Here is a 25,649-nt window from a genome sequence, read left to right on the forward strand (position 1 = left end):
TCGCCTTTTCCACGTACGCAGGTCTTCCTGAAGGCACAGTCCTCCCGAGGTCAGGTCAGCCTCCGCCGCGTGCCGCCACACGCCTGCGCCTGCGCACTCGGAACACCGCGCACTCCCGGCGCCAGGACAGTTCCGGGTGGACTGCATTTCCCAGAAGCCGCCGGGCTCGCATCTGCCTCGGTCCCTGCGTTCTCTTCCGGTGGCCGAGCAGCTGTGGTCCCTACGTGGTGAGTAGATCGTATCCAAATATAAGAATGGGTGGAAGCTTCCATAGTCTCTCACTGCAGCTGGACTGGGACCCGCGGTGGGGGTGACAGGCGCTCAAGGCGCGGACGCTCCGGGCGCGGACGCATCTTCTCGGGCCTCGAGTCTCAGGCTCGTGTCTGCGTGAGCAGCAGAGAAGATTTGTATGCCTGTTGAGATATTTGTGTGTGTGTGTGTGTGTGTGTGTGTAGGTGTAGACGTGTCTCCGTGACAATGTGTGCGTTTGTGTGTCATTATTTAACTGGGCGATTGTGTTTATTTAACTGCGTGGCTTATGGATGAGCGAGAGTTGTGTGGCCATGTGGGTTGTCACTGGAACTCTTGGCTCTAGACTTCGCTGATTCCTCAGCCCTCTCCTCTCACAGCCACTTGGGGTCAGGCGCAGATAAAGGAGGGAAGCCAGATTCTGAGCTTTAGAATGGAAGAATGGAGGATCCCAGCAATTGATCATGAGATGAGATTTTCTGAAGCTGGATGCGGCCCCAAGACAGGCTTCTGGGAAGACCTGATAAGGTCCCAGGAGTAGGATACCCTCCTGGGAGGGTCCCCTTAGAAAGTTCCGAGGGGCCAGCTATGTTTCACAACCACAGCATTTCCAAAACTCTGGCCCCAGGAACCTGCTGTGAATTAGACAGATTCCACCCTAGACATCAGTGACGGGGCCTCTCTCACACTGGGAAAGGTCAACGCTGTCCCAGTCTCCTTCCTACTCCCATTTGGTTGTTCGTGGTGGACTGGGTAAAGGGGTATGGTCATGGAGGGAGGGTATTTTGTAAGTGAATGTGCTCTCCAAGAAAATCCTGATGTCTCATGATTGCCTTCTCTGTTCCCAGTGCAGCCTGTCTCGGAAAAAAAGGATACTGAGAGAGGAAAGAATTTTTGTTACACAACTAGAAGTTTAAGTTCAGGTGAGTTGGTGTTTCCTCATTATTCATAAAACACACTTTAACTTTAAAGGCATGTAATCCTTCTTTTCCTTCAGCTGAAATGTCCTGCCTGGTACTGACATATCTGTAAATCATATGGCCATGCAGAGGAATCACCCCGTCAGGGTCCCCAAGCCCTTCTCTCCATAATTTATTTAACCTGTGGCCTACTGTTAGCTATTATATTTCTATTTTTGACTAAAAATTAAATTAGTCTATAATGAACATCATTATGCATAGATCTTTATGTTCTATTATAGTCATACCTAAAGATAAATTTCTGGTTTTGAAATTTGACTCAAATACCAGATATTTATGCTTGTATTCAATGGAACACAATGACAAGAAGATATAGTTGCTATCCTCAAATGACTTGTTATCCAGTAAAAAAATGAAATCAGTGGACCTAGAGACTGTCATACAGAGTGAAGTAAGTCAGAAAGAGGAAAAACAAGTATCATATGTTAATGCATATATGTGGAATCAAGAAAAATGGTACAGATGAACCGGTTTGCAAGGCAGAAATGGAGACACAGATGTAGAGAACAAATGTATGGACATCAAGGGGGGAAAGGGGGGTGGGATGAATTGAGAGATTGGGATTGACATATATACACTAATATGTATAAAACAGATAACTAATAAGAACCTGCTGTATAAAAAATAAATAAAATTTAAAAAAAAAAGAAATCAGGATAGGAATAAGTAAGATAGAGGATCTGAAATGCCACTGGAGAAATTCAGGCGACCTGCCTCAGGAGTTGATAGGAAGAGACATCATTTTGTTTATAGCAGCACTGCCAGAATATGATCAAATTATGAGAACTCTGTGAAGAAAAATGGATTTTACACCTTAGCGTTTTTATTCTAGTGATGTTAAATGCATAGTGACAGTAAATGCGACAACTGTATGCAGGACATCTTAGCTAGGAGGACAGGTTCAGAAGCAAAATAAATCTATCAATCAGGAATATATAATAGGAAGCAGCATTGAGACTACCATTAATGTATACAAAACATCATAGCCTCCAGTTTACACAGACATACATTTCTATAGACAAACAAATTAGGGTTGGTTCAAGTACTGGGAACTGATGGAAATGAAGTAAAACTTTTCAGTAAAAACACAGGAACTGTTTTTAGAACAGCATTCGTTCTCAAATGTAAGCTGCATCAGAATCACCTGCAGGGCTTGTTCAAATACAGTTTGCTGGGCCCCAGCCTCAGAATTTCTAATTCAGTGGGTCTGGGATGGAGCTGAGAATCTGCATTTCTGATAAGTTCCCAGAGATAAAATTTTGAGAACCTTTGTTATAGAGTGTACTAGGCTTTATCTTCAGGTTCAGGGATATTAAAGGGGGGAGGAAGAGGTTAGATTTTTTTCCACCTCTCTGGAGAAGAGGTTGCTCCTTTAAAAGATAAAAAACATATCTGTGTGTGTATGTGTGTGAAATTAAGGAATGGCTATTGTTTAAAATTTTCTGAAATATACATTTAGGAAAAGGAAGAAAACCAAGGCTATGACACACAAATAAGCAATGTTAATAAATAGGTACATACATTTATATATATTTTTCTATTTATTGATTTCTGTCACTTTTTCTATATGTATTGATAAGTACATATATTTTTATAAATATAATCGTATTTTCTATTTGTATGATTTTGTGCATTCGTAACCTGATTTTTTAACAATGTTATTGAGATGCAATTCACATACCACACCATTCAGCTACTTGAAGTATACAATTTTATACATTTAATATATTCACAGGCTTGTGAAACCATCACCACAGTCAACTTTAGAACATTTTCATCACCCTAAAGAGAAACCCTATTCCCATCAGCAGTCACTCCCCATTTCCTGCAACTGCCCCAGCCATGGTGAACCACTTACCTACCTTCTGTCTCTATTAATTTGCCCCTCTGGACATTTTGTAGAACTAGAATCACACAATATGTGGTCTTCTGTGACCAGCTTCTTTGAATTACCATAATGTTTTCACTGTGATTCACATAGATTCATCCATGTTGTAGCATGTGTCGGAAGTTTCTTCTTTTTTTTTTTTGTGGTACGCTGGCCTCTCACTGTTGTGGCCTCTCCTGTTGCGGGATGCGCCAGCTCAGCGGCCATGGCTCATGGGCCCAGCCGCTCCGCGGTATGTGGGATCTTCCCGGACCGGAGCACGAATCTGTGTCCCCTGCATCAGCAGGCGAACTCTCAACCACTGCGCCACCAGGGAAGCCCTCTTCTTTTTTAAGGCTGAATAACATTCCATTGTATGGATATACCATGTTTTATTTATCCATTCATCAGTTGATGGACATTTGAGTTGTTTCTGCTTCTTAGCTATTATGAATAATGCTGACAGGAGCATTTGTGTACAGGTTTTTGGGTAGACATATATTTTTGTTTCTCTTAGGTATACATTTAGGAGTGGAATTGCCAGGTCATATGGTAACTCGTTTGAGGAACTGTCAGATTGTTTACCAAAATGTCTGTACCATTTTACATTCCCAACAGCCACATGTGAGGGTTCCAATTTCTCCACATTTTCACCAATGCCTGTTATTATCTTTCCTTTTTATTATAGCCATCCTAGTGGGTATGAAGTGGGTCTTGTGGTTTTGATTTGCATTTCCCTGTTGACTTATGATATTGAGGGTCTTTTCACATACTTACTGGCCATTTGTATGTCTTCTTTGGAGAAACGTCAGTTCAGATTCTTTGCCCACTTTTTAATTGAGCTTTTGGTCTTTGTAACCTAATTTTTATACTGACATGATATTTTGAATATTTTCATTCCCTTAACAGTTTCTCAAACTTAGCATTTAATGACTTTAATATTTCATTACATGGACACATCAGCTGTTGCTGAGTTTAGAATGCTGAACACGCCTGCTCTCCATGCTGTACCAATTCTATATCTTGATCAACTTCACTTCTTCCAATTTCTCAGGCCATATGGGAACTTAGGGCTTTGTAACTTCAGGGGTAGTGACGTTTGGGAATGTGGCAACAGTCTCTAGTGATAACTGTACTGTCTCAGAAGAACTTGTATAAGGATGTGATACTGAAAAATCATAGAAGCAGAGTCTTTATGATCAAATCTTTAAATTCAAAATGTGATCTCTGGGGCTTTTTTCTTCCCTTAATGTGACCCTCTAGGGAGGTTGAAGTGTTTGAATTTCTGAGGGATTTGAGATTTAAGTGACTGTTCTACTCTATTTTCCTTGAGGCACCATCATCCTGGTTCCTTGAATGGCTTTCCTTTGGCCTTTCTTATGTGGGACTTCCCTGCCCCTACACCACAGGACTGTGTCTGGATTTGTTGAGAGCTGCAGCATGCCTAAGTTCTATTTCTTTTATGTGCAGGTTTTTCTGTTTCCAAGCCAGGTGTAATTCCTGAATTGGAACAAGGAGTCCAGGCCTAGTAGGTGGAGAGTGTAGTGACAAGAGGATTTGTCCAGGTGAGTCAGGGGAATCCAGAAAAGGGAAAACTATGGAATATCAAAGTTCATGACTGATGACACAGAACCTTGATATTCCAGTATGAGACAATCAACTCAGAGACTTTAAGCCCTTGGAGGAAAAAAAGGCCTCATCATCATACCCCAAATATCACCATATTCATCTTTTATTTCACCCTCCAATCTCAAAGAGAGTGATTAGCTCTATTATAATTTTTATTATAGAAGTAATACATTCTCATACAGTAATTCAGAAAGTACAGAAAAGCTCAAAAGAAGAGACTACGGTAAACATTTTACTCCAAATTTTTTTATCCATCCCTCAATGCACATGCATATATTCATACATGTTATTTTACTTGTCATAACAGGGTAACATTTTGAAATATAATGGTTTTACCCATTATCATCAAATAAAGGTCTCTATCATTTTTTCATGGAAATATATATAATAAAGTATACATATCTTAGCTGTGCATATAGCTTAATGAATCTTTACATTTGAAAACACCACCCAAATCAAGAAATAGAGCATTTCTATCCCCTCCTGGAAGATGTGCTTATGTCCTGTCCCAGTTAGAACGAACCCTCCCCCACAAGAAGTAAACATTATACTGACTTCTATCACTCAAGATGAGATTTGCCTGTTCTTGAACTTCATATAAATGAAATCTCTTGTCTCTGCTGCTTTTTGTCCAAAACTGAACTTTTGAGATTCATACGTGTTGTTTTGTGAATCAGTAGGTTACCCCAACCCAAGTGTTGTGTAGTATTCCATTGTATGACCTTACCACAATTTGTTTATTCATTCTTATGATGATGAGTTGTTTCCAATATTTGACTATTATGAATAAACCTTCTATGAAAATTCTTGGACAAGTCTTTTTGTGGACACATGTTCTTGTTTTTCCTGGGAATATACCTGGGGGTGGAAGTGGTTAACTTAATTTACACTCCGACTGCAATGTATGCAAGGTCTAGTTACTTCTCAAACTGGCCAATACTTGATATCGTCAATCATTTTAAATTTAACCATTCTGTTGCATGTGTAGGAGTATCTCATTGTGATTTTAATTTGTATTTTTTTGATAAATAATGTGAGCATCTTTTCATATGATACTGCCCATTTTGACATACTCTGATGAACTGTCTATTCAAATCTTTTGTCCATTTTTTAGCCTGGCTTTTGTTCCTTTTCCTATTGAGTTGTAGGAATTTTAGATATATTTTGAATACAAGTCCTTTGTGTGTGTATATAAACCTGTGTGTATGTGTGTGTGTGTGTGTATGTGTGTGTGTGTGTAGAGAGAGAGAGAGACAGACAGACAGAGAAAGGGAATATCTCCTATTAGCCTGTAACTTCTTATTCACTTTCTTAATGATATCTTATAATGAAGAGATATTCTTAATTTTAACTGAGCTCATTTAACAATCTTTTTCTTTTATGGCTATCGCATTTTTGTTCTGTTTAAAACATCTTTTCCTGGGGAAGAAGGGACAGATCTTCCTTATGGTAGAATTCCAGTTGTTAAGTGTAGAAGGAAAGAGGGACATGGAAAATGGCCATTAGGCAAACACCACAGTAATTGTTGTTTCAGACGAGATCCACTGGTAGATGCTAAAACTAGAGGGTGAAAGTTTGAAGAGAAAAAGGGTTTGCATAGTGTCAGAGGATTCCCCATCACCCACGATATTTATTAACAACAGAGGGAAAGGTAGTACTTTTCTAGTGGGGAAACCTATCAGAAAGCAGTTTCACCAAGTGATCAAGGTTAACATCATCAGTGATAAAGTATTGACATCATGAGCCCTTTCATGTCATACAATGAGAAGGACAGAGCATCACTGTGGTACTGCCAAAAATACAGAGCCTCATTCCAATTGTGAAACATCAGACAAACCAAGTGGAGGGACGTTTGATAACTTAAATGATTTGTACTCCTCCGAAGTGAAGAGGTCATGAATTAGGTGTGATAGACAGACTTTAGGGTGACCGCCATGATTCCTGCCTGCTGGTGTCTATGCCATTGTATAATCCCCCTCCATTGGAGTGCAAGCAGGACCTGTGACTTGTTTCTAACCAATAGAAAATTGATGAGGGGATGTCAGTCCTGTGATTAGGTTACTTTATACGGCAAAAGTAAAGGGGTGTCGCTACTATGGTTACATTATGTCACATAAGACTCCATCATAGGGACTTTCCTGGTGGTCCAGTGGTTAAGACTCTGCACTTACACTGCAGGGGACGTGGGTTTGATCCCTGGTCATGGAACTAAGATCCCACGTGCTGCGAGGCACGGCCAAAAAAAACCAAAAACAAAACAAAAAAAGACTCCATCATAGCATACTGGAGCTAGAGACTCTGCTCGTGGGCTTGATGAAGTAAGGCAGTGTTGGACAAGCCCTTGCAAGAAACTGCAGGCAGCCTCTAGGACCTGAGGTCATTCTCCAGCTGACAGCCAGCAAAAAGTTGAGGCCCTCAGTCATCCAGCCGCAAGCGTATGAATTCTGCCAACAATCTGAATGCAATTGAAAGTGGATTCTTCCCCACTTGAGCCTCTGAATGAGAACACAGCCCAGCTGATACCCTGTTTGCAGCTTATAAGACCAGCATGAGGAGACCATCTATCGAAACTGTCCAGACTCCAAGTTCACAGAAACTGTGAGATAATAAATGTGTGTTGTTTTAAGCTAAATTTGTGGTAATTTGTTATGGTAGTAGTTGAAAGCTATTACCATAAGAAAGACTGTGGAGATTGGAAGAGACTGAGGAGAAATAACAGCTCAATGCAGTGTGGGATCATGTATAGAATCCTGGAAAAGAAAAATGACATTAGTGGGAAAAACTGGTGATATTTGAATAAGATATGCCATTTGTAGTACTGTACCAATGTTAATGTCCTGGTTTTGACCATTGTCCTATGTAAGATGTTCAAATTAGTTTGAGCGGTATATAGGAAACTGTACTACTCTTGCAACTTTTCTCTAAGTCTAAAGTAAGTGGAAATAAAAATTAAACCAAAAAAAAGAGAAAATTTTGCCTACCCCAAGATCATGAAGATTTTTTCCTGTTTCTTCTTACAGAAAATTTATTGCTTTAGCTTTCACATTTAGGCCTATGATCCATCTTGAATTTACATCTGTATATGTGGTGGGATCAGGGTCAAAACCATTCTTTCCACACAGATTGCCAATTGCTCAGGCATCATTTGTTGAAAAGACTATCTTTTCTGCTCTAAGTCAGACTTTTATTGTTAAAAAAATGTGACTATATATGTACAGGGCTCTTTCTGGACTGTCTATTCTGTTGGTCTGTTTGTCAATCCTGTGTCAGTCCTGCTGTTTTAATTACAGTAGCTTTATATTATGTCTTGATATCTGGTAATGTACATTCGACAACTTTGTTCTTCAAAATTGCCCTGACTGTTCTGGATTCTTAGCATTTCCATATAATTTTAGAATGATTTTCTTAATGTTCTAAAAAAAAGCTGCTGATATTGTTTAGAGATGCATTGAATCAGTAGATCAATTTAGAGAGAAGTGGTCATCTTAAAATAGATTCCTCCAATTCATGAACATGAAATATGTTTCCATTTATTTAATTCTTCTTTAACTTCTTTCCTTAATGTTTTGTTGTTTTCAGTCTAAAAGTCTTGCACCTCTTTTGTTAGATTCATTCCAAAGTGTTTTATATTTTTCATGTTTTTTATGAACTGTTGGGATTTTTAAAATCTCATTTTTCAATAGCTTTGCTTTACTATAATTGTTTGTTTTATACTGTGACCTTTTATTCAACAAACTTTCTAATAAATTCATGTATTCTAATAGTCTGTAGGATTGAAAATTTTTTTCTATGTACAAAATCATGTTATCTGCAAATAAATGTGGATTTACCTCCTTCCTTCCAATCTTCATACCTTTCATTTCACTTTTTTCTCTTATGGTATTGGATAGGTCTTCAAATACAAAGTTAAATGGAAGTGGTAAAAGTGGAGATCCTTGCCTTATTCCTGAACTCAAGACATTAGTCCATATTTTACCTCTCAGTTTTATTCTGTAGATCCCCTTTATCAAATTAAAGAAGTTCTATTCCTAGTTGGCTGAGAATTTTTATCATGAACTGATGTTGAATATTATCAAATGGTTTTTCTGCATGTAATGAAATGATTGAATGGTTTTTCTCCTTTATTATTTAAAGTTTGAAGATTATATTGATTGCTTCTTAAAAATAAAGTGACTTTGCATTTTGAGAATAAATCTCTTGGACATATATATCACTGGCCTCTCCTTGCTAATATTTTATTTAATATACTTGCATCTGTGTTCATGATAGAGATATATTGTAGTTTTCTTTTCTTGTAATGTCATCGTCAGGTTTTGATATCACAATTATGAGGGCCTCAAGACATGGTCCATTTTTATTTGTTTTCTAGAAGATATTGAGTTTGACTGGCATTTTTAATTCCTTAACTGTTTGGAGAATTTGCCACTGAAGCCTCTGGGCCTGACATTTTATGGGAAGGTCCTTAATTAATATAGATTTAATTTCTTTAATAAATATAACAATATTCAGATTTTCCATTTTTTATATCAGTTTCATTGAATTGTTTTCAAGAAATTTTAAAATTTCTTCTACATTTTCAAGTTTATTGTCGTAGAGTTGTTCATAAAATTCTGTTATCAATTTAATAATGTCTATAATATATGTAGTGATATCTCCTTTTATAGTCCTGATATTGGCAATTTTTTCCTTGAACAGTATAGCTAGAGGTTTATTAATCTTATCTCTTCAATGAAATAACTTTTGGCTTTATTGGTTTTTCTCTGTTATAGATCTGGGTTTTTTATGCCACTCATTTTAGTATGTTTTACTTTCTGTAGGCTTAATTTGCTTTCCCTTTTCTAGCTTCCAAAGGTAGATCATTGATTTTTAACCATACTACTTTTATAAAACATAAATTTATGTTTGGGTGAAGGGGATCAAAGAGTAATAAGAAAGGAAAATAATAAGTGGGCAATCATTATAAATGCTCATGCTATCTACTGGGAGAAAATAAATTATGAGTTTATTTGGCATTGTAGTAATTTGACAAAGGATTTTCATAATAATTTCACTACTAATTGATTTACTATGTCAATGTCTTTAGTACACCTAGTATTTACCAGTGGTGATTAGATAATGAATGGCATTTATCTGCAGCATTTGTAAAAACAAAACAAAAACAAAAAATATATATTTAAAACTAAAAATATCATTGTAAACATTGGTTTGACTGCATCTCACAAGCTCTGTTATGCCATACTTTTATTATCATTTGGCTCCAAATATGTTCTAGTTTCCATTATGATTTATTCTTTGACCTGTACTTATTTCAAGTGAATTTTTATATTTGGAAACATTTGAGAAATACCTGTTTTTGAGTTCCAAAATATACATTCTTTGATATTAATCCTTTGAAGTTTATAGATACTTATTTTATGGCCCAGAATATTCTGAAAAATATGCAAAGAATGTGTAGTCTGTATTTTGGGAGTATAATGTTCAATTGGGTCATTTTGGTTATTCCTGTTCAACCTGCTATGGCCTTGTTGATTTTTTTTTTCTCTTCCTGTTATCAGTTACCAATGGAGGGTATAAAAAATCTCTAAAGTTAATTATAAACTTGTCCTTTAATTCTGTTGACTTTTGCTTTTGAAGCTATCTTATTAGGAGTATAAGGAATGTAGGATAACTGTTATATTCTTGTTGAATTGTAGGAAATATCTCTTTATTACTTATAATACTTCTTGCATTTAAGTCTATTTATCTGTTGTTAATATACCAGTGTGCTTCTAATTACTGTCTAATATACTTTTCCACTCTTACTTTTAACATATCTGTGTCTTTAAAGTATGTTTCTTATAAGCAGTGTAATTGATCCTGTTTTTAATTTAATCTGAAAATCTTAGTTTTTAATTGCAATGTTTAGTCCATTCACATTTTATTACAGTTACTGATATAGTTTGGTTTAAATATGCCATCTTGCTATATGTTTTCTGTTTATCCCATTTATTCTTCATTTCTTTATTCCTCCTTTCCTGCCTTCTTTTGAATTAATCAGGTAGTTTTCATTATTCCATTTAATCTCCTCTATTAGCAATTTTAGTTGTGCATCTCTGTATAATTCTTTTAGTAGTTACCTGAGCTATTATAGGATGCATCTTTTTTTTTAACATCTTTATTGGAATGTAATCGCTTTACAATGTTGTGTTAGTTTCTGCTGTATAACAAAGTGAATCAGCTATATGTATACATATTTCCCCATATAGGGTGCATCTTTAATACAGTCTTCTTTAAAATATGGTTTTTAGGGGACTTCCCTGGCGGTCCAGTGGTTAAGACTCTCCACTCGAAATGCAGGGGGCATGGGTTCGATCCCTGATTAGGGAGCTAAGATCCTGCATGCTGCATGGCACAGCTGAGAAAAAAAAAAAAAAAAAAGTAGGGTTTTTTAACCACATATCAAATAACATAAGAACATTTCAATAGTTTAAATCCATTTATGCTGATATTGTCATTCCTTCTTCCAGTAATACAATCTTCACAAAGCATTCTAGTTTTGGTTCCTTTAAACAGTCCATTTGTTTAGTCATATCAGTCATATATTTACTTGTCCACAGCTCTTCATTGCTTTTTGGCACATTCATGCTTCCATCTAGGATTATTTTCCTTTAGCCTGACTGCTGTCCTTTACTATTTCTTGTATTGTGGGTCTGTTGATCAGAAATTCTCTCAGCTTCTGTTCAAAAAAATCTTTATTTTACCTTCATTTCTGAAAGATATATTCTCCAGGCATAAGATTCAGAGTTGTCAGGGGTTTTTCTTTCAGCACTTTGAAGATACGATTCCATTTTTCAGGCCGCTAAAGTTTCTGTTGAGATAAGAACTATTTTTGTTGTTGTTTATTTATAACTGATGTCTTTTTTAAACTACATACTTTCAAGATATGTTTTTCAATTTTGTTTTTCTACAATTTGGCTATGATATGCCTGGGTAAGAATTTCCTTATTTTATCCGGTTAGGTTTGCTGAGCTTTTTGATTTATGTATCAAGGTATTTCATGAGATTTGGAATGATTTTGTCCATTATTTCTTCAAATCAATTTTCCGTTCTATTTCTTTTAGGTGTTCAATTCCACATTTTGTCTGTTTCTTGTACTTCTCTTACATTCAGCTCTGTTCTTTCTTTTCCTCTCTGCATAAGATTATTGTTAATTTGACTTTATGTTAATTAATACCATTTTCTGCTGTTAAATCCATCCAATACATTTAAAATTTTTGATATTATATTTTTATAACTATAAAATGTTCATGTGGGTCTCTTTTTTATGATTCTACTAAATCTCTATTGATATACTCCGTTTTGCATTCCATTTTGTCCATCTTTTCCTCTATTTTCTTTAGCATGTTAATCATAATATCTTCAAGTCCTTGTCTACTAGCTCCATTGTCTGGATCATCTTTGGGTTTATTTCTATTGAGATTTTTCTCTTGATTATCAGTAACTTTCCTGTTTCTTTGCATTTTTCGTAAGTTTTATCATATACTGGCATTGTTGATAATATAGAGACTCTGGATTACGTTATCTTCCTTTAATAAGTCTATGTCAGGGTTTCTCAACCTTAGCACTGTTGATATTTTTGACCAGATAATTCTTAGCTGTGGTGGGGGGCTTTCCTATGCCTTGTAGGATGGTCAGCACCGTCCCTGATCTCCACCCACTAGTTACAGTAGCACCCCTCCACACATTTTGACAAACAAATATGTCTCCAGACATTGCCAAATGTGCCCTGGGGGGTAGGATCACCCCCTATTGAGAACCAGTGATCTGCGCAATCATTTTCAGTATCTATTTCATTTTCCATTATATGAATGAATATACTTTATTGAATTAACTACCCATCTAAGTACATTTAGATTTTTCTCCAGCGTTTTTTTTTTTTTTCATTTTAACTAGTGTCTATCATCATATTCCTTTATACATCTCTAGGCACATCTTACAGTTATTTCCTTTAGGTGAAGTCTCAGAAACGGCCTTTCATCATTAAATTCTTCTTATGCACAATTTTTCGTACATGTCTCAATTGCACTAGGTTTTCACAGGTTTATAGGACAGCATGAGAATGCTCTTTTCCCTACAGCCTTACTAATATGTGGTGTATCATCAACTTTTAAAATCTGACAGTTGAATACCTGTAAAATTGTACTATCTTTGTTGCTTTAAAACATCTCTTTAGTAAATCTTTTGACAGGTGCTGTCTTAATTATTTATGTTCAGGTTTCATATAATGAAACAAAAAATCTGGGTGTCAGAGACAACAGTTCAAAAAAAAGTTGACTTTATAATTATAGAAATGTGATTGAAAACACCACTTCTACTTATAGTTTGTGATATGGGAAAATACCTTTACTTCTTTGAGCTTTTATTTCCTCATCTGTTGAATTGAGTTAATAAGCACATTTCAGGATTAAATGTTAATGTGTATAGCGCAGCTATCACATAGAAGGTTACAAATATCTATGTATTACTGTATGGCTTTAGTGAGTATGAATTCACATCTCCCTGTGAGTACTGGGTGGCAGTGATTCATGCCAGCAAGCAAAGTGGATCCTGATAGGGAAATCCAGGTTGGTCAGCCCAGAGGACCTTGGAGTCAAGTTCTGGCTTCACGTGGGCAGACAGTTTTATGGTGGTCAAGTTTTCCAAGTTCGTCCCTACTCTTTTCTGCCTTTTAAAAAAATTTATTTCTTTCTATTTTTGGCTGCATTGGGTCTTCTTTGCTGCGCGCAGGCTTTCTCTAGTTGCACCGAGTGGGGGCTACTCTTCATTGCGGTGGCTTCTCTTGTTGTAGAGCACGGGCTTTAGGCACATGGGCTTCAGTAGTCGTGGCACGTGGGCTCAGTAGTTGTGGCTCGAGGGCTCTAGAACACAGGCTCAGTAGTTGTGGCTCACGGGCTTAGTTACTCCACGGCATGTGGGATCTTCCCAAACCAGGGCTCGAATCCATGTCCCCTGCACTGGCAGGTGGATTCTTAACCACTGCGCCACCAGGGAAGTCCCTGTTTTCTGCCTTTTGTCTGGCAGAGTCCAGGTCCACCTTGAGGACATGAAGGTTGTTGAAGTTTGTGTTGTATGGCCTGGTCTGAACCCTGGAAGGTAGGGCTGAATTGGGGAGGATCCGCTTAGTGTGACTGGACAACCCAAGCTGGGTACATCTGGCATGATCAGAATGAGAAATAGGCCAGAGGGGCGTGTCTGGATCTGGCTTTGGTTCAAGAGAGCCTCTGCTCTGTATCCACGCTTGTGAGGCTTGTTTCCCAGACACAGGAAAGGGTTTGAGTTTGTCTGGACTCTGTCTCATATCCCCTGACATGTGTTTATGTGTTTGGGAGGGCAGAGAGTGGGCAAGGATGGCGAGAAACGGGAATAAAGAAGAAAAAAGAGAGGCTCTCTTACCTTAATTTTGGGAGTTCTGAGCTACATTGGGTTTCAAGGCTTCTTTTTCCTCCCTCAGCTCTGGCTTCTCTGGACTCAGCTTCTGAGGATGATTGGCAGTTCTAAAACCATGGGCCGGGTAAGTGGATGTCTCTCCTTCCTGAAATATTACAATTTTAATTCAGATAATATTTTCATTCTTTATCCCAAAACCTCCTTCCTAGGAAAGCTGTATCTCAGCCTGTTTCACAGTTGCTGCCTTTACAGAGAAGGATGGTGTCCTCCCTATTTGCTCCCTTTTTTCAAACTGATTTTTCAGTTTTTCATCAAATGAGTTATTCCTCTTCTATATGTTCAGTCTTCTCTCGAGAGCAGTGTTGGAGCAGTAAAGGGGTGAAGTACCTTGAAGGAAGTATTTTAGCTTCCCTTGTTAGGTTTGTAGTTTCATTGTATAGAAATGGTGGTCCTCTTTGACCAGAAGAGGGAGAACTTTCTCCATAGTTTTCCAGGTAGATAAGGGAGAATTTGGTTTCGAATGGTCTCAGTCTCAGTGTTAGATGAGATCTCAGCTTTGAAAAGCTTTTAGGTTTGGGTTGAAATGGGATTGGTGCCTGCCTACAGAGAGGAGGGGTTCTGGCTAAGGAATCACTGAGAAGTGAATAGGGTTCTGAGGCCCATTTTGTAGGGGAAGAGAGATTGCTTGGCTTGAGTCACTCAGTGTTGTTCTGGATCATTCTACATTAGTGTGTTCTAACTCAAGAACCAGAAGTTCAGTAAGGGATTGTAGAAAGGGAAGATGAGAACTACATCTGGTGGATAATACTGAACTGTGGGGAAGAGGTTAAAGAAAATTTTGAAAATTAAAATTAAATGTTTTGTGCTCCAACAGGATTCTTCAAGATTGGGTAGGGAATCTACTTCAGATATGCTAATTTATTTATTATTTATTCTGATCTACCCATGTCATGATCTTTAACTTCAGCCTACTTGTTTTTATATATCATCCCCTACTGCAACTCAATATTCCATCTTGAAATTTTTTTTCTACTTTTACAAATAATACATGAATTTATCATTTCAGGTGCCACTGACATTCAGTGATGTTGCCATAGACTTCTCTCAGGAAGAGTGGGAATGCCTAAACTCAGATCAGAGGAACTTGTACAGAGATGTGATGTTGGAGAATTATACTAACTTGATATCACTGGGTAAGGACATCTGCCTGAAGTAATGTAGAATCTGCTATCTGGAATATCCACTTTTTCTACTGTATATTTTATGCTCTGTGCTAAGAAACTAGCGAAATTTCCATATTCTCAAAGGACTATTTTGGGCTTTGTTAGATTGAAATAAGCACCTTCATTCAGCACCTAAATCTTTTTTAAAATTTTATTTATTTATTTATGGCTGCATTGGGTCTTCGTTGCTGCATGTGGGCTTTTTCTAGTTGTGGCGAGCAGGGGCTACTCTTCGTTGCAGTACGCAGGCTTCTCGTGGTGGCTTCTCTTGTGGAGCATGAGCTCTAGGTGCACGGGCTTCAGTAGTTGTGGCACGCGGGCTCAGTAGTTGTGGCTCACAGGCTCTAGAGTGCAGGCTCAGTAGTTGTGGCGCATGGGCTTAGTTGCTTCGCAGCATGACAGCACCTAAGTCTTCTCTGTCCTTCATTTACCTTCCTACCTCCTTCTGATCCATCCTGCAGTTGCTTTTTCTAAATGACCAAAGGATTGAATTCTGGGAATTTTCTGCATAACTACTGGCAAAGAAAACAAATGTCAAATTGTGTGTATTTTCATAATGTCAATAAATATTCTATTTTAATTGCCAATCCACCTACATGGAGAACAGGTAACATAGAGTCCTGGTTTTCTCTTTATTACAGATGAGACTTTGTAATTTTTACAGTGGTAGAATGAGTCAAGATCATTATCTTTTTGAGTATTTTCTGTTATAGCAGTGAGAATGTTGGCTTTCAGTAATTTGATAGATTCTACTCAGAAGTGTCTTTGTTCAGTTTTTGGACAATACTTGACCGTTCTCTCCAGTTATACCTACGTTAGATCTTTTGAGAACTTCTCTCTCTAGAAATTCACTTTGATTGTCTTTTATAACTTCCAGTTACCTGTTGCAATTCTTTTATTTACTGTCTTTTTATTACTATTTTTTATGTTTTAATTATTTATTCTCATTTATTTATTTTTGCCTGTGTCAGGTCTTAGTTTCAGCATGTGGGATCTTTCATTGCAGCATGCGGGCTCTTCATTGAGGCGAGCAGGCTTCACCCTAGTTGTGTGTGGGCTCCAGAGTGAGCAGGCTCAGTAGTTGCAGCATGTGGGCTTAGTTGCCCCTCGGCATGTGGGATCTTAGATCCCTGACCAGGGATCAAACCCATGTCCTCTGCATTGGAAGGCAGATTCTTAACCACTGGACCACCAGAGAAGTCCCTGTTTTTTTTTAAATTTAATTTATTTTATTTTTCTTATGTTGGCTGCATCGGGTCTTAGTTGCGTGCAGGCTCTTCGTTGTGGCGTGCGGGCTTCTCTCTAGTTGTGGTGTGCAAGTTTTCTCTTCTCTAGTTGTGTCACATGGGCTCCAGGGCGCATGGGCTCTGTAGTTTGCGGCACCTGGGCTCTCTCTTTGAGGCACGTGAGCTCAGTAGTTGTGGTGTGCAGGATTAGTTGCCCCGTGGCATGTGGGGTCTTAGTTCCGCAACCAGGTATCGAATCCACATCCTCTGCATTGGAAGGTGGATTCTTTACCATTGGACCATCAGGGAAGTCCCTCATCTGTTTTTTAAACTCTTCCATCAGTAGTTATTTTGGAATTCTTGTATGCCTTCATTGTTTGGTATCATCTGTGGGTCTACTTCTATTGTTTCTGTTTTTTCCTCTTGTTATTTGTCATATGGTAATGCCTCTCCAAGTTACTAGTAATAGTGATCGTGTGCTGGACATTGTGTACAAAAGAATTGAAGAGATTCTAGATAGTGGTATCTTCCGCCAGAGAGAACTTAACATTTTCCTCTCTGGGTCTGATAGAATAGCAGATATTAAGCTGGGTCAGTGCTGGTTTTCAGTTTGGTAATACTCAACTACCTCTTTTTTATCACTGTGCTCAGAATCAGTGAGTTTCTCTAGGGGAAAAGCGGTGGTAGATCTTCAGGGCTAATTCACCACTCCTTTAATGGCTCTTATCTGTTTGGATTTTAAATTTACTCTCCCAATGGATCTTTTATTTCCAGAAGAAATGCTGACAATTAATAAGCTAACCATCCATTTGGTAAGTTAGGAAGAGCACAACAGACTTAAAGAAAGTGGAAGAAAGAAAATAATAAAGGAAAGAACAGAAATTAATGAAATAAAAACTGAACATATAAAAGAGCAAGTCAAAACTATAAATTTGGTTATTTCAAAGAATTAATAAAATTGGTGCAACTCTCTCAACGTGAATCTATGTAAGAAAAAAGGGGGCCTCATTACAAATCCTGAAACCTTGAAAATATGATGCTAATTTTGATAAACATTATGCCAAAAACTGAAAAATCGAATGAAATAAATTATTAGAAAATTTTAATCTACAAAACAAACACTCAAGAAAAAAATTGAAAATATGAAAACTCTCACAAGCACTAAAGAAACTGCATCAGTCATCAAGAGCCTTCCCACAAATTGGAAGAGTCAGGCCTGGATGGTTTGTCATTAAAGTGCAAAAGTTTGAACATGTAAGAATTTGGGGGAAATTTTCCCCATGACCTCTTATATGTGGATTCTGACAAAGGATAAAGCTACAGAAAAGTAAGAGATGACTAGAAAATAGCTACTTGAAAATACAGAGTATATTTATAATAGCTCTCTAAATATCCTTGTCTACTAATTCTATTATCTGTGTCACTCCTTGCTCTGTTTCTTTTTCTTGATTTTTCTCCTAGGAAGGGTTATATTTTCTTACTATTTTGCATGCCTGATAATTTTTGTATTAGGTGCCAGACATTGCAACGTTTACTGTGTTGGAATGCTGGATCGGGGGACTTTGTTCTGGGATTCAGTAAATGGGACTTGTTGATCCTTTCATGGTTTGCTTTTAAGCTCTATTAAGCTGGGTCCAGAACAGCTTTTAGTCTAGGGCTAATTTGGCCCCGCTACTGAGGCAATAAAGTGTGAGAGATTAGAGTCAGAGAGAGATAGTTGGTAACTGTTGCATAATTTTCAGAAACTAGATCATTATTTTACTCAGTTGCCTTCTCCACTGACCTTGATTTTTATCCTTACTTACCTTGATTTTCATCCAAGTTACCTTTTTTAATTCACTATTTTATTCTACAGTTCATTATTTAATACTTACCTTGTGGTAGAACTTGTTTTTCAGTGGTAGTTGAAAGAAGTTTTGAATTCATACTTGAGCTTTAGAATAAGAAAATAAATAGTAAGACAAATGAGACAATAAATATGTACGAGAGAAAAGCATCATGAAGACAAAGAATTAGATGTTGGAATATAGAATAAAGGATATGAATTTACTTACAGTTAGCAGAGCCAGCCTTTCTGAGGAAGTGATTTGTAACACCTGAAGACAATCATTTAGAGAAGCCACCTAAGAGGATTCCTGCAAGGTAAAGCATCCGTGTGAAGCCACAGGCAATGGGAAAAGTTGCAGTATGTTCTAGTAGCTGAAAAGATGCAGTGTGGTCAGATATAGGGGAAAAGATGTCAAGGGCTTGAAATGAATTTGTAGAAGTAAGACAGAGTCTTCTTATTTATGGTTATGCGCTTGGGTTTCACTCTAAGATAAAGACAGACCATTGAAAAAATTACATAGAGAGCCATCTGGTAGAGAATATTAAAAATGTAGATGACCAGGACCTACTCACAGATTCTGATTCACTCAGTCTCAGTGGATATCTAAAGGGTAGTATATACATACATCACGCCCTCTTTGAACCATTATTATAAAACTTCTCACTACACCCCTCCAGGTTGGCACACACAGTTTTGAGGACATTAGCCTGCTGTTGCCCCCTGTGCCTGGCAAAGCAAATAAAGCTATTCTTTTCTGCTTCAACTCTCTCAAAAGAGAAGGGTTGTATATGTAAGAAATTCCTGTGGAAATACTGATCCACAACTAAATATGAGAACTACTGATTTTTCTCTTTGCCTATTCACAAACTTTACATTCTCATGTTAGCTTTAATAATTTTCTGAGCCCTTCTTGCCTTTAAAAAATTTCATCACATTTTTTAGAATTTTATGACCCTTTTACTTCTAATGGATATACTTGTCAATTTATTATTCTTCTTACTATATTTCCCCTTGTACAAGAAAAATAGCATTTGTTTGTTCTCTCATTTTCTTTCAGACATTGATTTCACAAGTGAGAGCAACAAATTGTCTTCAGAAAAAAGCAGTTATGAAGTAAATTCATACCATCGGGAGACAATGAATAGAAGTAAAACCTTCAACGTTATGGCGTTTATTTTCAGAAATGACTCACAGAACAGAACTAAATTTGAAAGACAACAGAAACCTAAAATGGGATATTTTAATCACATGATATTCAGGAAACATATATCCCTTCCTCTACATCAAAGACTTCACACTAAAGAGAAGTCATATGAATGTAAGGAATGTAGAAAGGGCTTTAGGAAATATTCACACCTTATTGAACATCTGAGAGACCATAGTGGTGTAAGACCCTATGAATGTAAGGAATGTGGAAAGGTCTTTATAGTTCTCCAGCATTTTATTAGACATAAAAAAAGTCACACTGATTTGAAACCCTTTGAATGTAATGGATGTGAGAAGGCCTTTAGGTTTTATTCCCAGCTTATTCAACATCAAATAATTCACACTGGTGTGAAACCCTATGAATGTAAGCAATGTGGGAAGGCCTTTAGACGTCATTCTCACCTTACTGAACATCAGAAAATTCATATTGGTTTGAAACCCTACAAATGTAAGGAATGTGGGGAAACTTTTAGGTTGTACCGACATATGTGTCTCCATCAGAAAATTCATCATGGTGTGAAACCCTATATTTGTAAGGAATGTGGAAGGGCCTTTGGTCATCGTTCAAGTCTCTATCAGCATAAGAAAATTCATTCTGGTGAGAAACCATATAAATGTAAACAATGTGGAAAGGCCTTTGTTCGCAGTTATCTACTTATTGAACATCAGAGAAGTCATACTGGTGAGAAGCCTCATGAATGTAAGGAATGTGGAAAAGCCTTTAGTAGGGGCTCAAGCCTTCTTAAACATAAGAGAATTCATAGTAGCGAGAAACTCTATGATTGTAAGGAATGTGGAAAGGCCTTCTGTAGAGGCTCTCAACTTACACAGCATCAGAGAATTCATACTGGCGAGAAGCCCCATGAATGCAAAGAATGTGGGAAGACTTTTAAGCTCCACTCTTACCTTATTCAACATCAGATCATTCACAGTGATTTGAAACCATATGAATGTAAACAATGTGGGAAAGCCTTCAGTCGTGTTGGAGACCTTAAAACACATCAGTCAATTCATGCCGGGGAGAAACCTTATGAATGTAAGGAATGTGGAAAAACCTTTAGACTTAATTCTCAACTAATTTATCATCAGACAATCCATACTGGTTTGAAACCATATATATGTAAAGAATGTAAGAAGGCCTTCCGTTCTATCTCAGGTCTTTCTCAACATAAGAGAATTCATACTGGTGAAAAACCTTATGAATGTAAAGAATGTGGTAAGGCCTTTAATCGTAGCGATCGACTTGCTCAACATCAGAGAATTCATACTGGTGTGAAGCCACATAAATGTAAGGAATGTGGGAAAGCCTTTACTCGTTGCTATCAACTAACTCAACATCAAAGATTTCACATTGGTGAGAAAGTCTTAATGTAATGAGAGTCAGAAAGCCTTTAGCCATGACACATCCTTTAACATTTATCACTATTCTACCACCTAACGATACGGTAAAGATTAAATTATTTAACATAAAATATGATTGTTTGGAAGGGCATCTGGCACAGAGTATTTGCTTACTAAATCTTGTATCATTCTTTAATGATAATTACTAGTATTACTATAAATAAATTCATGTGGAAGGAAGACCCTGTGAGCATATTTTAAAAATCTATCATCACTCATCCATATTTCATTTCAGATAATTAATTCTGGACAAAATCCCATAGAATGTTTTAAACAAGAAACTTTTTTATTCAAAGCTCATCCCCCTGAAGATTAATAATGGTAAGAAACCCTATGCTTTTGAATATTCAGAATATAGCTGTTGAAAAATTGGAAAGTGGTTTGAAGAAATTTTTTTATAATAATTTCTATAATACAGATAACATACAATCCACATTCCCTACAACTCATGGAAATTAGAGATTAACAATGGGTAGCCAAAAGACAGATGTTGACTTGGAGAAGGTTTCCTCAAGTATTTGAAAAATGTTAAATTTACATAAAAGGTACAACAATGGTACAATGAAGGTTTATTTACCCTCCACCTATATTTAGTATCTCTCTCTCATGAAAATGTATATATACAGATTCACATATATTATAGATTTTATATATATATAATTTTGCTGTGCCTTCTGAGTGAATGTTTTAGGTATCACTTCACCTCTAAAAAAAATCAACATACAACTCAAAAATACAACTGCTAGATTTAAAGATTATCTTCTACATGACCACTAAGCCACTGTCACCTAAAAAACAACAGTAGACCTATAATATTCTGTAATATTCATCCCATTTACAGAATTCTCCAATTTTTTAAAGAATGTCTTTTGAAAGTGCTGGCTTTTTTTTTTTAAGCCTAAAACCAAACTAAGGTCACATATTTTATATGATTATGGCTATTGAGTCTCTTTTGGTCAAACACTTATCCTCTACCTGTTTTGTGACAAACTTTTTGAAGACTCAGGAGAAGTAACCATATAATGTTGCACATTCTGTATTTGTACTAATTTTTCTCTGAGTGGGCTTAAGTTGTTTCTCTATCCCTCGCATTTATTCTGAACTGGATGTTATGTCTAGAGGCTTGATTAGGTTTCAGATTAAACATTTTTGACATGATAACTTCATAGATAATATTGTGTACTCAATATTGTAAAATAACAGGTGGCACATAGTGAAGCTATGTTTGATCTCTTGATTCATGTATTGACCACCAGCTCTCTCCATTGTATCAGTACTAGTTTTTTGGGGATTTTTTTGTTTTTTGCAATTAAGAAGTAGCCCACAGAAAGTCACATCACCATTCCACTTGGAAATTTAAACAGTCTTGAGTATTTTTAAAGAAATTAAGACCAAAAAAAACACCATCGTCTTTCATATTTACCCACATATTTACCTTTTCACATGATCTTCATTCCTTCCCAATGATCTAAATTTCTATCTGGTATCATTTCCCTTCAGCTTGAAGAACTTAATTTAGCACTTCTTGGAGTATATGTCTGCTGGTGGTGAATTTTCATTGTTTCTTTTACTGAAATGCTTTGTTCCTGAAGGATTTTTTTTTCTTGCTATAGAATCCTGGGTTTTGTTTTATATATTTTTTAAAAAGATATTATATCACTGACTGCTGGCCTCTATAGGTTATGAGAAGTCATTTGAATTATTTTTCCTCTGTGTGTAATGTGTCATTTCCCTCTTTGTGCTTTCAAGATTTTCTTATTACCTTTAGTTTTCAGCTGTTTGAGCATGATGTCCCTTGGTATAGTTTTCTTTGTGTTAATCCTTTTGGGGGTTCTCTGAGCCTCTGAAATCTGTACACTCATGCCTTTCACTAAATTTCAGAAAACTTTGGCCATTATATCTTCAGATATTTTTTCTGCCCTTACTTCTCCTTCTGGGGTTCCAAGTAGTCATATGTTAAATCTTTTAATATTGTCCTACAGGTCACTGGCTCTGTTATTTATCTTCAGCCTTTTTTTTTTTTTTCAGTTTTTCAGATTGGATAATTTCTATTGCTCACTTACTCTTTTTTCTGTCCTCTCAATTCTGCTGTTAAGCTTATCTATCAAATGTTTATTTTCAGATATTGCATTTTTCAATTCTAGAATTTTTCTTTAGTACTTTTTTATAGTTTCTGTTTCTTTACTAAGATTTCCTACTTCTTCATTGCAAGCATATTTTTACAGTACTTTTGATTACAGTGAATTTTTTCTATGTTGATTCATCTAGAAAATATGTAAAATTATTTTCATTAACTTATTAAAAGTTTCAGTTTCAACAAATTTTCCTACCCTTTTAGCTAGGTCACAAGAAACGCTTTTCCTTTCCTTGGAGTTTCAGGTTTTGTTTGTTCATATGCAGCATGATATGGTAAGAAAACATAAATCACATTGTCATTTGGGGAGATTTTGATTATGAAATACTTGGCAAGTATTTCTCTTAAGTCTCAAAGTTCAAAGTATGGTAAATCTTTGTAAAACTCTGTCATCATTCAACCAATGCGCATTGGCAAAAAACATAAATAAATTCATTGTTTCCTCTTTCAACAGTTCCATAAAGTAATAATGATTCATAATATTTATGTGTATATTCTAAACCATTACTTTTCATACTGTGAAGAAAGCAATTAGGAAGACATTAGTCTCTTGCCTTAAAATTCCAAGGAATCCACATTTTTAGTGTAACATTGTCGGAGCACTATCCATTGTGATAGAAATTATTTTTTTTCATACCTAGTGGGAATTGTTTTTTGACATATATAAAAAATTCAAAAATATCTGTGCTATGAATCTGATTTTTTAGGCTGCAAATTCACAAAATTTCCTTTTGATTTGGAAGCCTTTTGTGATACAATGTACCCAGAGTATTAAATGGGCAGTATCTCATATTGTACAACTCATCTGAAACTAAAGAAGAATATGTGTAGCTTTACAAATTTTAAGTTAATTGATTTTTGATATTGTTAGAAAGAACTTGTATTCTAAGGGCAGTTGTTGGGTGGCTTAATTGAAGGTTCTTTTCACTTTTTATAAAATATAATTTTTAGTCTTTGCTCATAAAATCATAATAAAATTTCCACAATTAAACTAATCATTTATCTTGCTATCTCTCCATCTAAAAGTTGATTCCTTTTTTTGGGCAAGACCCAAAGCCATTTTATAGCTAGACAGAGTTATAAGCTCAGATTATGTTTAAAATTTATTTAAAGTTTTCATTGCACACTTAATTCAGATTTTAGGCAACTAATTTCATCTATTCCTATTTGCTTATCAAGAGGAAATTTCTCATCAAATTTACTAGTATTTGCTGAAAATGTCTCACAATATTTTCCACTTCATTAACTTAAATGTTCTTTTTTTCCATAATCAAACAGCTTTTTTGATTTGCTGTCACAGCAAATTGCAATTGTCATTCATCATGAAATTCACAGTATATCTTCTTCCAGTCTCTTATTTTTAACTATTCTGGCCATAGTACTTAATCCACTTGATTCTGCATCAGTAGTATGCTTTCATTTAAAATTTTTTAAATGTACACACTTATTTTTTAAAACTAGAATGCTAATTTAAATTAAAGTAAGTTACCAATTATTTCCTTCATATCAGTGTAACTCATGTTGTCTTCATAAAATATTCAAATAAATACATCAATTTCTTGACACCAACTAGATCAGTGATGTGTTTATGTGTGATGTTAGACACAACATATACATACAACATGCACAGTATAATACAAAAATCTATGCAGTGCAGTGACTAAAGTGAAATGCAGTCTTACCAAAACAAAGTTGTCAGTAATGGGAAAATATCTGGCACTGCTTCCGTTTTTAAATTTAGATAAAATTTAAAAGTCAGTTCTTCAGTCACACTAACCTTGTGTCTTACAAAGTTCAATCTGGTGGTAATACAGAATATATTAGACATAGTGTGGGAACGAGAGAAAAATACTGAATGCAAGGTGTCTGCAGTATTATTAGTTATTGCAATAATCCAGATTGGACATAAGGAAGATCCACTACAGCTGTGATGGTAGGAAAATGTCAAATATTTTTCATATGTTAAGTAGAATCAGCAGGACATAGTGATCAATAGGATGGGAGAGACCAAAAATTCCAGAAAGATCTTAAACACTGTAAGGTATACCTGTAAGCCCAAATTTCAGTTATCTAATTCCAGCCTGCTAGATATTTTGTACCAGTACTGGTGTCCAGGAAGTTGGGTTCCATCATTGGTATTTTAATTAGGGGCCAAGTCTGCTAATTATTCCCAATATTCATCTCCCTTTCTTCCAATAATAATAGAACCATCTCTTTTTTATTTGCTCATTTGGAGCCACTTAGGATCATGATTGTTTTTCTCCAATTTATTGGTCCATGGATTTTCAATTATGGCCAATTGGAGATAACTGGAATTGTGTGGCAGTTTGGGGAACTTTCCTTAAATGTGCCTGGTTCATCCCCTTTGCTTTCTTCCTCCATGCCTCCATTCTGCTGCCTGGATTTGAATAAGATGCACTGGAGGGCTTTGGAGCAGACCCATAAAGCCAGGGTTAAACTTCCAACCTCCAGAATTTTAT

General features: G+C 36.3%; 2 protein-coding genes across 18 annotated transcripts in view; one reads left to right on the forward strand and one right to left on the reverse strand.

Moving 5' to 3' along the window:
• The window catches only part of LOC137214349 (zinc finger protein 227), a 119,841-nt gene extending 118,777 nt beyond the window's left edge, over window positions 1–1,064 (reverse strand). For 3 of the 5 annotated variants that reach the window (XM_067717951.1, XM_067717956.1, XM_067717950.1), the window contains exon 1: window positions 5–1,063. The gene's annotated coding sequence lies outside the window, so the exon portion shown is untranslated. Of the gene's footprint in view, window positions 1–4 lie in introns of all 5 variants that reach the window. The other 2 variants (XM_067717953.1, XM_067717957.1) reach the window with 2 other exon arrangements.
• Window positions 143–23,620, forward strand: ZNF404 (zinc finger protein 404). 13 transcript variants are annotated; one of them, XM_067718003.1, is made up of 6 exons: window positions 143–227; window positions 1,103–1,172; window positions 4,567–4,661; window positions 14,216–14,275; window positions 15,218–15,344; window positions 19,486–23,620. In XM_067718003.1, the coding sequence occupies exons 4-6, from the start codon at window positions 14,246–14,248 to the stop codon at window positions 21,006–21,008; spliced, it is 1,680 nt and encodes a 559-aa protein (XP_067574104.1). In that variant the 5' UTR covers window positions 143–227; window positions 1,103–1,172; window positions 4,567–4,661; window positions 14,216–14,245; the 3' UTR covers window positions 21,009–23,620. The 13 variants fall into 13 exon arrangements, with proteins under 13 accessions (XP_067574104.1, XP_067574096.1, XP_067574105.1 ...); XM_067718004.1 differs by having other exon boundaries at window positions 152–227; window positions 1,098–1,172; XM_067718005.1 differs by having other exon boundaries at window positions 206–326; window positions 1,098–1,172.
• The last annotated feature ends 2,029 nt before the right edge of the window (window positions 23,621–25,649 follow it).

The sequence above is a fragment of the Pseudorca crassidens genome, chromosome 20 (assembly GCF_039906515.1).
Source record: "Pseudorca crassidens isolate mPseCra1 chromosome 20, mPseCra1.hap1, whole genome shotgun sequence".
Classification (NCBI taxonomy): domain Eukaryota; kingdom Metazoa; phylum Chordata; class Mammalia; order Artiodactyla; family Delphinidae; genus Pseudorca; species Pseudorca crassidens.

Coding starts and splice junctions, on each gene's coding strand:
- ZNF404 (XM_067718003.1), top strand. CDS start 14,246: ATGATTGGCAGTTCTAAAACCATGGGCCGG. Junction 14,276..15,217: donor GTTCTAAAACCATGGGCCGG/GTAAGTGGATGT, acceptor TTATCATTTCAG/GTGCCACTGACATTCAGTGA. Junction 15,345..19,485: donor TACTAACTTGATATCACTGG/GTAAGGACATCT, acceptor ATTTTCTTTCAG/ACATTGATTTCACAAGTGAG.